Here is a 13,925-nt window from a genome sequence, read left to right as displayed (position 1 = left end):
AGTAGAAGTCTGAAACATCACATGACTGGAATGGTGAGATGTTACATATTTCTGTAAAAGGCTGAACTGGAAATCTTAAAAGTGGATTCTAGAGGAGGTCCATACTGAAAAGCTGAGGTTGGGACAAGACTGGAGAGAAAAAAGGACTCCTGCCCCAGCAAACAGCAGTCCCCCTTCTCTCCTCAGACCCTGGGGTCGCCCCCTTGTTCCTATGAGGAAGCCCCTTGGCTCCTACCCGCCTTGGTGGGTGGGGTCTGGGAGTCCTCTGGGTCTTACCCCTTTGGCTTTGACAGACAGGAAACCAAGGCTCCATCAGAGAAGTAACTGACCTAAGGTGTGATGACAAGGCAGGGTCTCCTGCCTCTCAGTCCAGCGTTCCTCTCGTGGGCCTGCTGTGGTCTGCAAGTCCATTCTCTTATTAGTCTCAGAGAACTTGGCCTGGGCCCTTCCCAAGCTGTGATGAATCTGCAGATCTAAGTGAGGGGTGAAGAAAGGACCACAGCCCAGGTCACAGCTGCAGGGTTCTACAGTGCACCTGCAGCTGATTCAGGAAAAGCTCAATTGTTGTAGAACTTGGGGGTTTAGGGAGGTGATGAAAGGGAATGGAGTTTAGTTAGCCAGGAGTGTTGTTCGCTCCTTTCCCCTCATACCCTCAGAGGATGTGCCACGGGCACAGATAAGGTGAAGACAGGAAAGTCCCATCAGCGGGGCTCCCTGGACCTCACTGACATCTGTCTACACCTGATGCTGACCTGGGGCTTCTCCATCGGCAGGCACTAGACAGGGACAGAGGGCCTGGGAAGGACCTCTCTGAGGTCTGGCTTAGAGTTCTTTATGCTAATCCACTTCCCACTTTCCCACTCAGCTTCTAAGACCTGCTTCCCTCAGCTCTCAGAACCTTCCAGAACAGCCTACCCTAAGCCCCGCTCACCTGACATTTTCTCTCTAAGCTCCTCCCAGCTCTGGACAGAATGTTCAAGGTGCCCCATTTACTGATTTTCTCATTGGCTACCAGCACCATTACTCTACCTTTCAGCCTGCTGCGGGATCATAATGATGTTCCTTTAACAGCCCCGAATGGCATGCTGTGAATTCTGAGCTGCAGCAAGCAGCTTCCATGGTTCCTATTCTCTCCCCCCTCAGCCCCCCTCCCCCTCCCCCTGGGGAGAAGCAGGACTGCATTCCTCAGGCCAGGGAAAGCACCAACCCCATCCAGAGAGGAAAACCCGTTGTTTTAAAAACTGAGCTCCAGCCTGCATACCTATGCGGTGAGGCAGCCCAAGCTTGGCTTTGGGGGGGGGGGTGCTCAGTAATAGGATGATAGAGCAGCTATTTTCTCCTCCTACACGTGCACCCCCATCTGTTTGAGATTTCCCTTCCAACTCCAGCTTGGCTGGCAGGCTTGTCCCTAAGAAGCTGCAGGCCAAAATGGAGAGAGAGAACTGACTCCCTCCTCCACACATCCTGACTTGCTGCCAACTGCCAGAAAAAGAGGGCAACATTTGGGCATTTACCAGAAGACAAGGATGTGCCTTTTCATTTGTCTTTTTATTTTACATTTAAAAAGTGGTTATTGCTCTAACTGAATCAGAGGTAAGGACCTCTCCCCTAAGGAGCCTTGGCCTTGCAGCCCCGTTCAGCAGGGATGGAAGTCACAAGACAATGAGTGGGACCTCATGCCCTCCCATGAGGAAGCCCTTAGTACTGCTGACATCTGCCTTCTACCCTGTCTCTCCTCCCTCCCTGTGCTCCACGCTCGGCAAAGCAGAGTGGTGGCTGACCCAGCCCCGAGAGCTCTTATAGACCGGAAGGAAGGGGCGGTCATTGGGTAATGGCTTTCAGCTCTCTGGCTTGGGGGCCATTGCTCTTATCATTCAGTTCAACAGGTATGCACTGGGCACCTACTGTGTGCCAGGTGCAGTCCTCCCACACTCCCGTCCTCAGCCACCAACGGAAGATGGAGAGGTCCATCTCTTCCCATGCAGGCATTCAACAGTCATAGCTTGTCAGTCCGAGGGAAGGGTCTGCCTTCCCTTAGCAAGCACCATTTGTTTTTTAAACCAGAAAGAGGCAGTGGAGAGAGAGACCTGTCACCTCACACCACTCAGGCTCTAGGGAAGGACATGAGGACCCCGGGTAGCTTTCACAGAACCCTGGATGAGATGGCAAGACATGGAGACCCCAGAGGCCAGGACTGCTCTGACTGTCCGTGGTGAATGGCTCAGGCCTGCCTTCCAGCAGCTTCCATCCCAGAGGGTGTGATTCAGCAGCCCCCAGGATGTCTGTCCCACGTGGACGTACCTTTTCAGTTGTGCAAGCCAGCACTGTTGCAACTCCAAGAGACTCTTCCTAAAGAAACGGGGCCAATTTCTTCCAGGTCTCTTTCCCACTTTGTCTTCTTCAGACCCCAGACTGATGATCTCACAGTCAAAATAAGGGCCAAAGAAGACAGAAGATGCAGGCAACCAGCTTTGGGAATCTTGCCCTATGGAGTGAAGCCCTTCGATTGTGTTTTCCAAAAGAGAGAGAACAGATAACACCCTACACACTCGTCAAGTTGTGCTTTGCACCACAAACAAGTCCTTGATGGCTGGATCCAGCAAAGGCTTGATGGCAGCCAGGACCCTGCCCGGCAGGCAGCCCCACGGCTTCCCTGAAAGACACAGCTTCTGTCAGTCTAGGTGCTTGTCATCTCCCAGGAGCTTTGTGCATTTTCTCAAAGAGGCCAGTCCAGGAGAGGCGAGGAGGCAGAAAGAAGGCTGTGTCTCATGCAGCTTTGCCTTTTCCAGAATGGGGCCAGGCCTTTTAGTTTTGTGGCTTGCTTATTTTTTGCAGAATTTGGGTTGGTAGTTCAGCCTTCTTCACCGGACTAGGATGGGGGAGCAGAGGGAGACCTGTGCAGCTAGCTGTGCCTACCCCCTGCCCGGCAGTCCTCTCTCTCCCCGTGCCCATGGACCTGGGGACCAGCAGAGAAGAAAAATGAAATCCTTCTCCCTGCAGACAGGCAGTCATGCTTCGATGATGTTCACCGAGGGCTTGTTTGGAAACTGGGAGGAAAAAAATGAGAGAAGCGGCCAGGGCTAATTGAATAGACTTCTCACAAGGTTGGAAACAGAAAGAGGACACAAGATGGAAGGGGGCAGCAGGGCTGCAGCCTAAAAAGCCAGGCTCTCGTCTCAGGAGGAAGGAAAGGAGAAGCCCTCCCTGGATGTCTTGTCTCTCTGCCTTCTCAAACCCGGCCTTCGGCCTCACTCAGCTGAATGGCCAGGACTGGATCCTGGGCCCACAGCCCCTGGTACCCAGTCCACCCCCAGCAGAGCCATCCCGCTGGCTGGTTCTCTCACATCCTGCAGATCTGCCTCTGAGCGCAGCCCCAGACACTGACATTGTTGAGGTGCTTCTGGAGATGTGGGGTTGGAAAGAGGCTTCAGGAAAGTGCGCCAGAAAGAGAGAAGCTGAGAGAGGACAGTAAGCCAGAGGGTGTAAGGAGATGGAGGGAGGAGGGTCAGATGTTTGTTGGATAATCATCGTCAGAACCATGAGATCCTCTCCCATCCTCTATGTCTTTCTTCAGAGCAAGCACTGAAAGGTTTTCATATCTGTTTTACAGAAGAGGAAATGAAGGTACAAAGAGGTGAAGCACCTGCCCAAGGTCACTCAGCACAGCGGGAGCAGGAATGAGCCCAGAACCTCTCCTCGTGCTGTCCCGCATCAACCAAGAACTCTGCCCTCCCCATTCGTTGCCTTTTTGTAAACCTCTACTGGCCCCTGGCACCCTGCAAAAGGATAGGATCCAAAATCAATTTGCAGTGTCCCCTGTGTCACACAGGCAGCGGCCAAGCTTGGCTCTGCCCAGCTGCAGTCATGCCAGGCCCTGAGCTGACCCCTTCTGCAGCCCAGGGACAACCAGCACGCAAGCCACAGGGCCACCCACCCGGGCCCAGGTCCTGCCCTCACCTTGCTGCGGAGAAGACCCCCGCCTTGGTGCTCTGGTGTGCTGGTTTCTGATGCACTCTTGGTTTTTTCCTTGTTGTTATTGGGTTCATTGTCCTTGATAATGTCATACTGGCGGCAGAAGAGGGCGATGACACCTACAGTGGACAAGGGAGAGCAGTCAAAAGCCAGAGCCACTTCACTCCCACTAGACCTTGCTGAGCTCCTGTGGGTACTGGGCTCCAGGTGGCCTCTCACCTGTACTTCCACAAAAGTCTGCTTCTGTCCCCTGGCTCCTATGTCCACCTGTCCCCCTACCAGCCATCCCTTTCATTGCTGCAGGATTGATCTTCCTACAATATATTTCTGATTGTGTCTCCTCCCTTCCCTTCTTTTAAACCTCAGAGGGCTCCCCTTTTCCTCCAGGGGAAACCAAACCAGTAGCACCTGTCTTGCATGGACCAGGCCCTGTGCTGTGTGCCCATAGCCCATCCCACTGAAGCTCAGTCTCTGGGGGCACCTGGTCCTACCATCCCTAGGTGACGAGTGAGGACACTGAGGCAGAGCCTAGATAACTCACTCAAGCTCACATAGTGGAGCTGGGGCTGTGCACTCCATAGCCTGCACTCTGCTAAATGTTTATTGCTATCAAACTAGTAATACTTTTTGAAAGTCAGTAGTATTAAGGAAGCCAACCCCGATTCTTGTGGGTGTTTTCCCCATTATTGCCTGCATACCTGATTTATAGGGCCATTTACTGATGTATCTGTTTTAGAGATTATCTGTTGACGTCCCACCACGGTAGACAAAGCCTCACAACTCCCTCTACTTCCCTCCCCATCATCCTAACAGAATTACGTCACAATTTGGGGTTAACTCACTACGTTTATATTGTTATGGTTATACGAATACTGTCTGTGCCGAGTCTAACAATGCACCCTAAGCAAACCTCCCCTTTTGTACAATCCTTTGTTTTTCCTGCTTTTTTTTCCCCAAGTGCCTGTTTTTCTGTTTGCCTACAGAACATTTTTTTCCATATGCTTCTACAACAGAACCTGCCCCCTCAACCACAATGCTAATACAGCTTTGACGTGGTGTTTGATTCCCTCAAAAAGGACTGCAGTCCACCTGACAGCCTCTCCATCCCTTAACTACCCCACTTTCTACCTTCCCTCCTGGGTCGCAGCTGCACTGAGTCAGACTGGGCTTAATTCGCTTCTTGAACACACCATGCCCAGAATACCTGCCCCTTTTTTGGCTATCTGGTGAACTCTTATTGATCCTTTAAAGCTCAATTCCCATTTACCTCCTCTCTGTGTTTTTCTTGATTTCTACTCCTAGCCCCAGAATCAATTCCCTGTCCTCTGCTCCCCTACATGGTACCATTAGAGCACTCATCACACTGAGTCCTAGTTAAGTACGAGCCTGGCGTCTCCCCGACAGAGTTCCTTACAAGCACCTGGCTCTTCTTAGTCACGACTTCAGCATTACTCTCTGGAATGGAGTGGCTGTTCAGAAAATTCTGGTTGAGTTGAGTACAAAGATGATGGCCTTTATCCTCAGGGAGCTCACAGACAAGTGGGAAAAGAGAAAGACTTATCTAGGAAGGGCTACGTTTAGAGAGGGTCACACCGTGTGCTATGGGAGCAGCGAGGCAGGAGGCACATTCTCATGGATGGATTGGGGAGGTTTTACAGAGGCGGTCTCAGAGCCCAGCCTAGAAGGATGAGTGAGTTAAGAGGGTGTCCCAAGCCTGAGCTGTCTGCCGAGGCCTGAAACACCTGGAGGCACAGCAACCCAGGGGAGGAAGGAGAGGCTGCTGCAGCCGCTGGAAGGCAAAGGCTGTGGCTGTGTCCACCCCCGGGAGCCTGAGCCGCTCATGAGAGAAGGGGAGGGCAAGCACTCACATAATCCTACAGGACAGCTACCGAGATGCTGTTTTTTTTTTTGGTGAGGGGTGAGTTAGAGAAGGGATCAGATCTGGTCTCCAGAGCAGGACGTGGGCTCCTTAGTCCTTTTCTCTCCCTGCCTACAAGCCCCTCACCTTCTGTTTCTCTGAGAGAAGGGTCTGGTCAGGGTCCTCCATTTCCCTGAGGTTAAGTGAAGAAGGGCCTGGGGCCAGACTTACCGGCCCACATGAACAGGACCACGACAATGATCAGCACCTCGCCCGTCCGCAGCTGCTGGTTTCTTCCCATCTCCTTCATGGTCACCTCATCTGTGAGGGGAGAGACACTGAGTCTGGGGCTCCCTTCTTCCCCCAGCTGCCCTTCTAGGGCCAAGCCTAAGATATTAAGGGCTTATTTCTACAGGAGCCCACACATCTAACAAAAAGAGATTCAAGAACATGCTGACGGCTACTCTGGTGGCAGTGACTGGACTTAATATAAAACTGAGAGTTTGTATCCCATTGTCTTGGGACCAGAGTGAACCTCCCCTCTTCTCAGGGGCCACCGTACTAGGCAGCAGGGGCTGGGGGAGGGATGGGTGTGCACAAGCTTTCCTCAAGCTGCCCCCTGCTCTGACCCCGACCACCCCTCACCGCACCCCTGCCCTTCCTGACAGCCGCCCAGGCCTGCCTTTGTTCTTGGAGGCCATCTTCTCAGCCTCGCGCGGCGTCTTGAAGAGCACCGGCTCGCTAGCCGGACTCTGGCCCTGAATGGAGATGGCTTGCACGTGCACGATGTACTCGGTGTCCTCCTCCAGGTCCCAGAGTGCGCACGAGCGGGTGGTGGTGTTCACCTCCTGGATGAAGCGCAGCATCCGCACATCCTTCTTCTGCAGAAGCAAAAGCCAGGCCCCCTGTTTTCAGGGTACAGGCCCCAGCCCCACTTCTGCCCACCTCTCCAGTGTCATGAGGCCCCACCTGGCTACCAGGCTAAATCCCTGACATCCACAACCTGAATAAGCATTCCATCATCTCCATTTTACAGATACGGAGACAGGTTCAGAGAGGTCAGGGAAGTTGCTCAAGGCCATACATCTAGCGAGAACTGGAGCCAGCTCCCAAACTCAGGTCTGTTTAAGATCAAAATCATGCTCTTCATGCCCAGGTTCCAATCAGAGGCTCCTGAGCCCTCCCTCACTGATCCCTTTCTGGGGCCTCCCTTCCCAGCTATGGGTGCAGCTTTCCACCAGTCTCTGTTGCTCCTCATTCCTTTTTCCTTGCTCTTTCTGCATCCCTTCCTCCCCCACCCTCCACTTCTATCCTGATGTGTTCTTTCCTCCCAGGGAGCCTCGACGGTTACCTGCTGAGAGATGGCAAATCCGATGACCACCTCATCCTCTAAGACGTCCCAGCTGACCACTGCAGAGTTGGCCTTGAGATGCCTGACAGTGACATTCACTGGGGCCGAGGGGCTGTCTGGGGTGGGGAGGCACGGGAGCCTGAGCACCCCCTGCTGTGAGGCCCAGGCTCACTGTCTTATAAGTGTGAAAGGGAAACCTGAGGAAGGCTCTGTGGTGAGGGAAAGAAGAAACCCAGGCCTCCAGCGGGATTGGCACCTGGGGCTCAGTGCCTTAGTGGCTGACGAGCTGGGCCTGAGAGGCCCCAGGCTGCTGGTACCCCGGGCAGGAGGCCCTGCTGGCCACAAGTGGCCCCACTAAGGCTTAAGCTAAAATTGATGGGCCACGTCTAATGGAGGAGGGTGGTGAGAGGTTGGGGGGACAGGTAAGGGGGGACATAGATGGCTGGGGTTGGAGGAGCTGAAGGTTAGTCTGATGAAAAGCCTCCCAGTCTAGTGCTCTTTCTGCAGAACAGCACTGTCAAGTGAGTGACCTTGAGGGAAGGAGAAAGACCCAGAGGTTGAGAAGAGCCAAGCTGAGTGAGCCGTGGGATGGGAGTGAGGATCAGGAAAGGAAGCCCCAGTATTGTGGAGACCCAGGCAGGATGAAGCCTGGGGAAGGGCCTCTCCTCCAACCCTGCCATCCCCAAGAGGCAGATGGGCAGGCAGCAAGGGAAGATGGGGTCACTCAGAGCAGGGCCCCTTCAGTGGAGTCAAGCGTATAGGGAGAGCCTTCTGGATGGGGGGAGAGGAAGAAAGGGATCAGCTGAGAAGGCAGTGATGGAGATGGTGGGGGTCAGGGAAGGAGGAACCTTCTAGGAGAGGGACAGTGGAGTCACACAGCCTCTATATCCCCCAAGGGGCAAGTGCTGGACGGAGAAGAAGACCTGAGCCTGAGCTGCACCCCTCACCCCACAGACGAGTGGACCCCCAAGGGGCTGAGCCTGGGGCCTGGGGAGACAAAGCCAGACATGGTGTGAGAAAAAGACACAGACAGGGGTGGCAGACAGAAGGACAGGACAGTAGGATATCAAGTGGGGTATCAGAGACAGGACGGAAGCAGAGAGAGAGCACTGAGCCAAGGAGAGCCTGGTAGGAGGACATGAGCAAGGTGGCGGCAGCCAGGAGGGACAGCGACAGGGCGTCAGGAGAGGCTGGGCGAGGAGGAGGCCAGGCCCCAGGGGGCAGGCCAAACTCCAGGCTCGGGGTCCGTGCCCCAGCACCCTCTTATGCGGACTTCCATCCCCCTCACACCGGGACCCCATCCCGCTCCGACCTGCAGAGTTGGCCTGCAGTGCTCTGGGGACAGGGACAGAGGCCGAAGGTGGGGGGACCGGTGTCCTCAGCTGCTCCCTGGGCCAGAAAAAGGAGCTTGGGCTCCTGAAGGTAAGGCCTGGGGCCAGGGCCATGGGATGTGGGGACTAGGAATCCCAAGACCCTGGACCCCAGGGCAAGGGTGGTGGGAAGGGGTTGGGACCCCAGAGGTCGGGTCTGGGGGTCAAGAAGGCAGGGAAGCAGCTGGGGGTGGGGCGAAGGGAGCCGTGAGTGTGCCAGAGACAGGGTCTTCAGGGAGCAGGGAAGGGGCCCTAGGACTCCCGCGGCTGGGGCGGCAGAGGAGCCCAGCCGCCCACCCGCGCCCCCCGCCCGGGCCCCCTTACCCGCCTGCACCAGCGCGAGGCAGACGCAGCCCAGCCACAGGCGGAGCGCGGCGCGGGGCGGCCCGGGGTGCATGGCGGCTCCTCCGGCCGGCCGGCCCGGGGCGGCGCAGGGGGACGCGGCTCCGGCGTCCGGCGGCCGCTCGCGCTGGCGCTCCGGCCCGCGGCCCGCCTGGCCCGGCCGCCCCGCGCCGCCCCGCGCCCCCTGCATGTCGGCTCCGCGGACAGCGACTCCCGCGCGGCGGCGGCGGCGGCGGCGGCGGCGGCGGCCGCGTCCACGTCGGGCGCCCGGGGGGCGGGGCGCCCCCGCTGCGGGGAGAGGCGCCGGGGCGGGGTGAGGGGCGGAGGGCGCCCCCACGCCGCCCCCACCCCGATCGCCTGCGACCTGGCCCGCCTGGCTTCGCGAACTAGCGCTCCCACCCTCTCGCCTGTGCGGGAGCCTGCGCCGGGTTCTCCGCGCGCCACTGTGCTCAGTCCCAACCTCGCAGCCCTTCTCCCCGCTACGCAGCCCTGACCTGGCCCCCACCTCAACCCTTTCCCGAGGGAGAGAGAGGGCAAGTGCCACGGAGATGCTCCTCTGTGCTCTCACCGCACTCCACCCCAAAAATGACCTCCCCTCCCTGGCCTGGGGGTCCCCTCCCTGGCCTGAGGGTCCCCACCCCTCACCCCACCCCGATCCAAGGCCTTGCAGGCTGGGGCAGGAGTGAGCAGAGGGGAACAGTCCTAGTGGGGATGGGGGTGCTGAGTAGGTGCTGTAGGTGCTCAGTGTTTACCATGGGGCCGAGAAGAGGGTGCTCTGACTCACTGGAGGGCTTAAAGGCTCTGTGACCCCAGGCCAGTCCTTCCCCTTCTTGGGTCTCCTTTTTTCTCTCCATCATGAGAGTAACAGCGATCATCTCGAGGTGCCAGAATCTTGCTAGGGGCTTTGCTTGCATCATGTCGCTTACTTCTCACTACAGCACTGTAAGGCTCTAATGTCCCCTCTTTGCATAGGAGGAGACTGCAGCCTGGACACTTGACTTGCCCAAGGACCCACAGCAGAGCCAGGATTTAAACACAGGCTGATCTGTCTCCCTATCGTGTGCTTGACCACCCTGGGATCCCTGAGATCCTAGAACTTGCCTGTGCCCGCTCCTTCCCAGACAGAGAACAATCTGGAAAAATCTCTTCCCAACAGTAGGGTGAGGGAGGAGTGCTCTAGCCCCATCCCCACCTCTGGCTGGGCTGAAGGCTGTGAGCAGTGACTGAGCTAAGGACTCGAAAGTGCAGGGGGATTTAGAGATGTGGCCAGCAGCCAACAGTTCAGGAAGGGCTTGGGTGACCCCTCCCTCATTACCCTGGAGACATCCATATGCCTACCACTGTCCCCATCTTGGTCCCACATGCCCTTCTGCCCAATTCACTCTTTTTCTGATCTTGGAGTGGCAGAGAAATGCCCTCACCCTGCACCCACCACCCTCTCCCTAATGAGAGGACCTCTGGAGTGCCAGACAGCTGGGGAAGCCCTCCCTCCAACCCCTGTGTCACTCTCCACCCTGAATCCCAGTCAGGGAAACAAGGCTGAAGAGATAGGCATAGACCAGGGCCCCAGGGCCCTGACATGGAGGGGCCACTCATCTCTCCAAATGAGCCCCCTTCCCCTCTATCTGAAATTCCACCATTAGGGGGGCATTCCTTTGTGTCTTAAAGGCCCTCCGGTCTTTGAGAAGCCCCTGGAAGGGCAAATTCTTTTGGAAAAGGGGACTTCTTGCAAAGCTATCCCACAGAATGCCTTCAAGATACCCCCCCCCACAGCCCACCCCGGGCCTGCCTCCATTTTAGATTAAGAAATTGAGGTCTAGAGGTGGAAAGAGCTGGGTGCAAATTCACACAGTAAGTCAAGAGCTGCAGTAGAGCCTTCATCATCTAATGCCCACCCTGGGACTCCTTGTACGGCCCCTCAGGTTTCTATTTGGTCACCTTGGAAGGGGTGAGATGGGAGGGGGCTCAGAGGTTCTTGCTGAGCAGCGGGATCTAACTGGCTAGCCCCCCCACACACACACCTTGTACCCCCTGGCCTGCTCCATAACCCCTTCTGTTTCCTCAGCCACATACCTTATCCTGGGATGAGCCTCAGTTGGGACCTGCACCTGTTTGGGATAGGAGACAGGGAACCAGAGTACCTCTCTCTCCCTCTCCTTTCTCTCTTCTCTCTTTTTCTCTCCTTTCTTCTTTCTCTCTCTCTCTCCCGGCAGCTGCTTTCAGCCCCACCCCGCGCAGCCCCGCCCCACCAGCTGCAGCTTGTCCCCAGGGACCCTCCTCACCCACAAGGCTGGAAAAAACAACTCGGGGCCTGTAGGAGAAACTGGAGTCTCCTCAGGCCCCATCGCAGGAGCCAGCAGGAAGGAGAGGGGTTGGTTAGAGGTCACAGAGTGCACTTCTGTCCCTGCTGGGGAGAAAAGGAGGGAGGGGCAGGGTCCTGGTGGGGTCTGAAGTCCAGTTCAGCGCCGGGGAAAAGAGAATCTCAGCGCCACCTGCTGGCCGAATCAGGTATAACCCAGGTAGATGTAGGGCACTGGGAGGGGGGAGATGACTGTGTCTGAGGGTTTGAGAGGGATGGGAAAGCGTGGCTGGAGGACCCGGCAGGAAAGGCAGAGAAGATTTGGAAAGTTGTGGTTGTGGGGCTGCAACCTTCCCAGGCCCCGTGACGCATAGGGGTGCTTGGGCATTACCTCAATTCTGGGAAAAGTCCTGATGCCTAGAGCCTGGCAACCAGTGGAAGTGGGGTTCTGGATGGGAAGAGCTGGGAGGATTTAGAGGCCCCCTGGGTGATCTTGGGAAGGAGCTTTCAGGACCAGTTCCTTTATGTGCACCATCTGTACACCATCTCTTAGCACAGGGCTAAGAGCAGTAGACATTCAATAAATGTGGGTTGAATGTAAAAGCTTGTTCTTCCAACGTATTTATTGAGACCTATTATGTACTAGGCTCTGTGCAATATTCTTGGAAAGATAGCAGTGTAAGAATGAATGAATGCATGAATGGGGATCTGGGGAGGGGATGAGGGGTGGATCCTCTGTCCTCCAAAGTTGCATTTGGAGGGCACCACAGACATCTCCTAGGGGGCTGACTGGTCACTTACACATTGGTACCTGGTGAGGTCACAAGCATTTGGATCCCCCTGAGTGTCCAGAGCTGTCCAGTGTCTCAGCCCTTAGCCTAGGCTGCAGGTGCCCCAGCCACATCCCAGGTCACCATTTTGAATGGGAAAGCTCTTCTTTGCCACTTAGACTGGTCATGGCTCTGTCTGGGGGGCCCCCTTGATACTCACACCCTCAAATCACAAGGAGAGTCAGGAGAAGGGCAGGAGATTGCTTTAGGGATACAATAATCAAGCATCTACCAAGAACTTGGCTTCTTGTCCGTGTTATTTTGAGTCTTAGTCTGGTAAGTGTTATTAGCTCCTGTTCCAGGTAGGAAGCTGAGCTCAGAGAGGTATGAGGACTCACCCAGGGTCACACAGCCACTGAATTATGGAGTCATGCCTCAAATTCAGACATGTGGTTTCAAGTCCAGGGCTTGATCCAGTCTGCCTATATCCTCCCTTCAGCTCTAGGGCTCCTCAGGGCAGGAATCCGGGGCCTGGGCTCAATAGAGGATATACATTTTCCTTTCCTGGAGGACTTGAGGGAGTTTGCTGCTTACAGAGGCCCAAGACCATTATCAGCAAAGGGACCCACTCCTCACGCAACAGTTTCCACGTGCCAGCAAATTATATACCAGAGAGGAGCTTCTCTTGAATCCGTACAACCCTGAGAAGTTGGGATTGTTATACTCGTATTACAGATGAGGACACTGAGTCTTAAAGAGAAGAAGATCTGGCCTGTCTAATCCCCAGAGTCCCCATCACAGCAACGATGAGGCCAGCCTAGCTCAATGTTTCCTGAATGCCTGTGCCAGGCCAGCCTGGGGCTGGGTGCCAAAGACATTGTGATGAACCAGATTGGTCCAAGTTCTTGAGGAGCTCCTTAAGGAGAAAGATACTCTTAAAATACAAAGAGAGGACTGCTTTCTGGACCAGGTCCCTACTAAGGATCTGCAGGGGCCAGGACAGAGCATGAACTTAAAAGGAAAGCAGAGAGGGCTTCTGGGATGAGATGACACCTGAGTTAATTAGTACCAACAGTCAGGTGAGAATTAGTCAAATGAGGGGAAAGGGACAGAGGGAAAAAGGTATTGTTGGTCCTTGAGGCCTAGGAGAGCATTGTGTCTCTGGAGAGGAAGCAAGGGAGGCAGAATAGGGTGGCGGGGAGGAGTGGGAGGGGTTGCTACAAGCGCTGAGCTGTGACAGTGGGAGCAGGAAAAATAGGATTGGATTTGAAAGACTGCTCTGAGTTTGCAACAGAAGTCAGGGCTGGGGAGGGCTTTATGCATTCAACAAACACATACTGAGCACCTAAGTGCTAGGTCTTATGCTAGGTCCTGGGGACACAGCTGTGAACAGGATGACAAGGTCCCTGCCTCCATGGATCTCACATTCCAGTGGGAGAGACAGGCAATAAACAAGTGAGCTAATGACTAAGTATCTTCAGAGACCCACAGGGTTGTGAAAAAAAAGGAGGAATGTGGTTGAGAATGGCTGGGTGGGGGAATGTTAAGTAGTGTGGTCTGAGGGGGTGACATCTGAACTAAGAAGGAAAAGGGGGCAGGCATAACACATACTGGGGGTGTTTTAGCCACAGAAACTGCAGGTGCAAAGGTCCTGGGGTGGGAGCAAGCTTGGCATGGTCAGGAAACTTAAAGAAGCCAGTGAAACTGGGGCTTCATGAGGAAGAATTAGGAAATGAAGGTGGCTAGGATTGAAAGCACAGGGCTGAGGGTGTGGAAGGGAGTTTAATTCTACTTGCAATGGAAACTGTCAAAGAAAGATGTGATGTGATCTGACTTACATTTTAAAAGGGTCATTTTACCTGCTTCAGTGTGTAAACCAGGCTGCAGAAATCAGGGCCAGATGATCTGTGGGGAGGCAAGGAGGCTGCTGCAGTCACAGGCCAGAAATGATGGCTCTTGGCCT

At 55.2% G+C, this 13,925-nt stretch overlaps 1 protein-coding gene across 4 annotated transcripts; it reads right to left on the bottom strand.

Moving 5' to 3' along the window:
- Positions 1 to 1,529: 1,529 nt before the first annotated feature.
- On the bottom strand, positions 1,530 to 11,089 carry FNDC5 (fibronectin type III domain containing 5). Of its 4 annotated transcripts, none has more exons than XM_072974854.1 (7): positions 10,967 to 11,089; positions 8,876 to 9,181; positions 7,182 to 7,297; positions 6,513 to 6,711; positions 6,062 to 6,151; positions 3,958 to 4,091; positions 1,530 to 3,047 (listed from the first exon to the last, which is right to left on the bottom strand). In XM_072974854.1, exons 2-7 carry the CDS (start codon positions 9,081 to 9,083, stop codon positions 3,009 to 3,011), a joined length of 786 nt encoding a protein of 261 aa, XP_072830955.1. In that variant the 5' UTR covers positions 9,084 to 9,181; positions 10,967 to 11,089; the 3' UTR covers positions 1,530 to 3,008. The 4 variants fall into 4 exon arrangements, with proteins under 4 accessions (XP_072830955.1, XP_072830954.1, XP_072830952.1 ...); XM_072974853.1 differs by having other exon boundaries at positions 1,530 to 2,956; XM_072974851.1 differs by lacking the exon at positions 1,530 to 3,047 and having other exon boundaries at positions 3,657 to 4,091.
- Between the last annotated feature and the right edge of the window lie 2,836 nt (positions 11,090 to 13,925).

Source organism: Vicugna pacos, chromosome 13, assembly GCF_048564905.1.
Source record: "Vicugna pacos chromosome 13, VicPac4, whole genome shotgun sequence".
NCBI classification, from domain to species: domain Eukaryota; kingdom Metazoa; phylum Chordata; class Mammalia; order Artiodactyla; family Camelidae; genus Vicugna; species Vicugna pacos.
Note: the sequence above shows the minus strand (reverse complement) of the source record. Positions and strands in the feature narration are given on the sequence as shown.

Excerpts from the sequence above, each read along its gene's own strand:
- FNDC5 (XM_072974851.1), bottom strand. The coding sequence starts at position 9,083 with ATGCAGGGGGCGCGGGGCGGCGCGGGGCGGCCGGGCCAGGCGGGCCGC. Across the intron at positions 6,712-7,181 it reads GATTTGCCATCTCTCAGCAG|AAGAAGGATGTGCGGATGCT; the intron begins GTAACCGTCGAG and ends TTGCTTCTGCAG. Across the intron at positions 6,152-6,512 it reads GATGGCCTCCAAGAACAAAG|ATGAGGTGACCATGAAGGAG; the intron begins GCAGGCCTGGGC and ends CTCCCCTCACAG.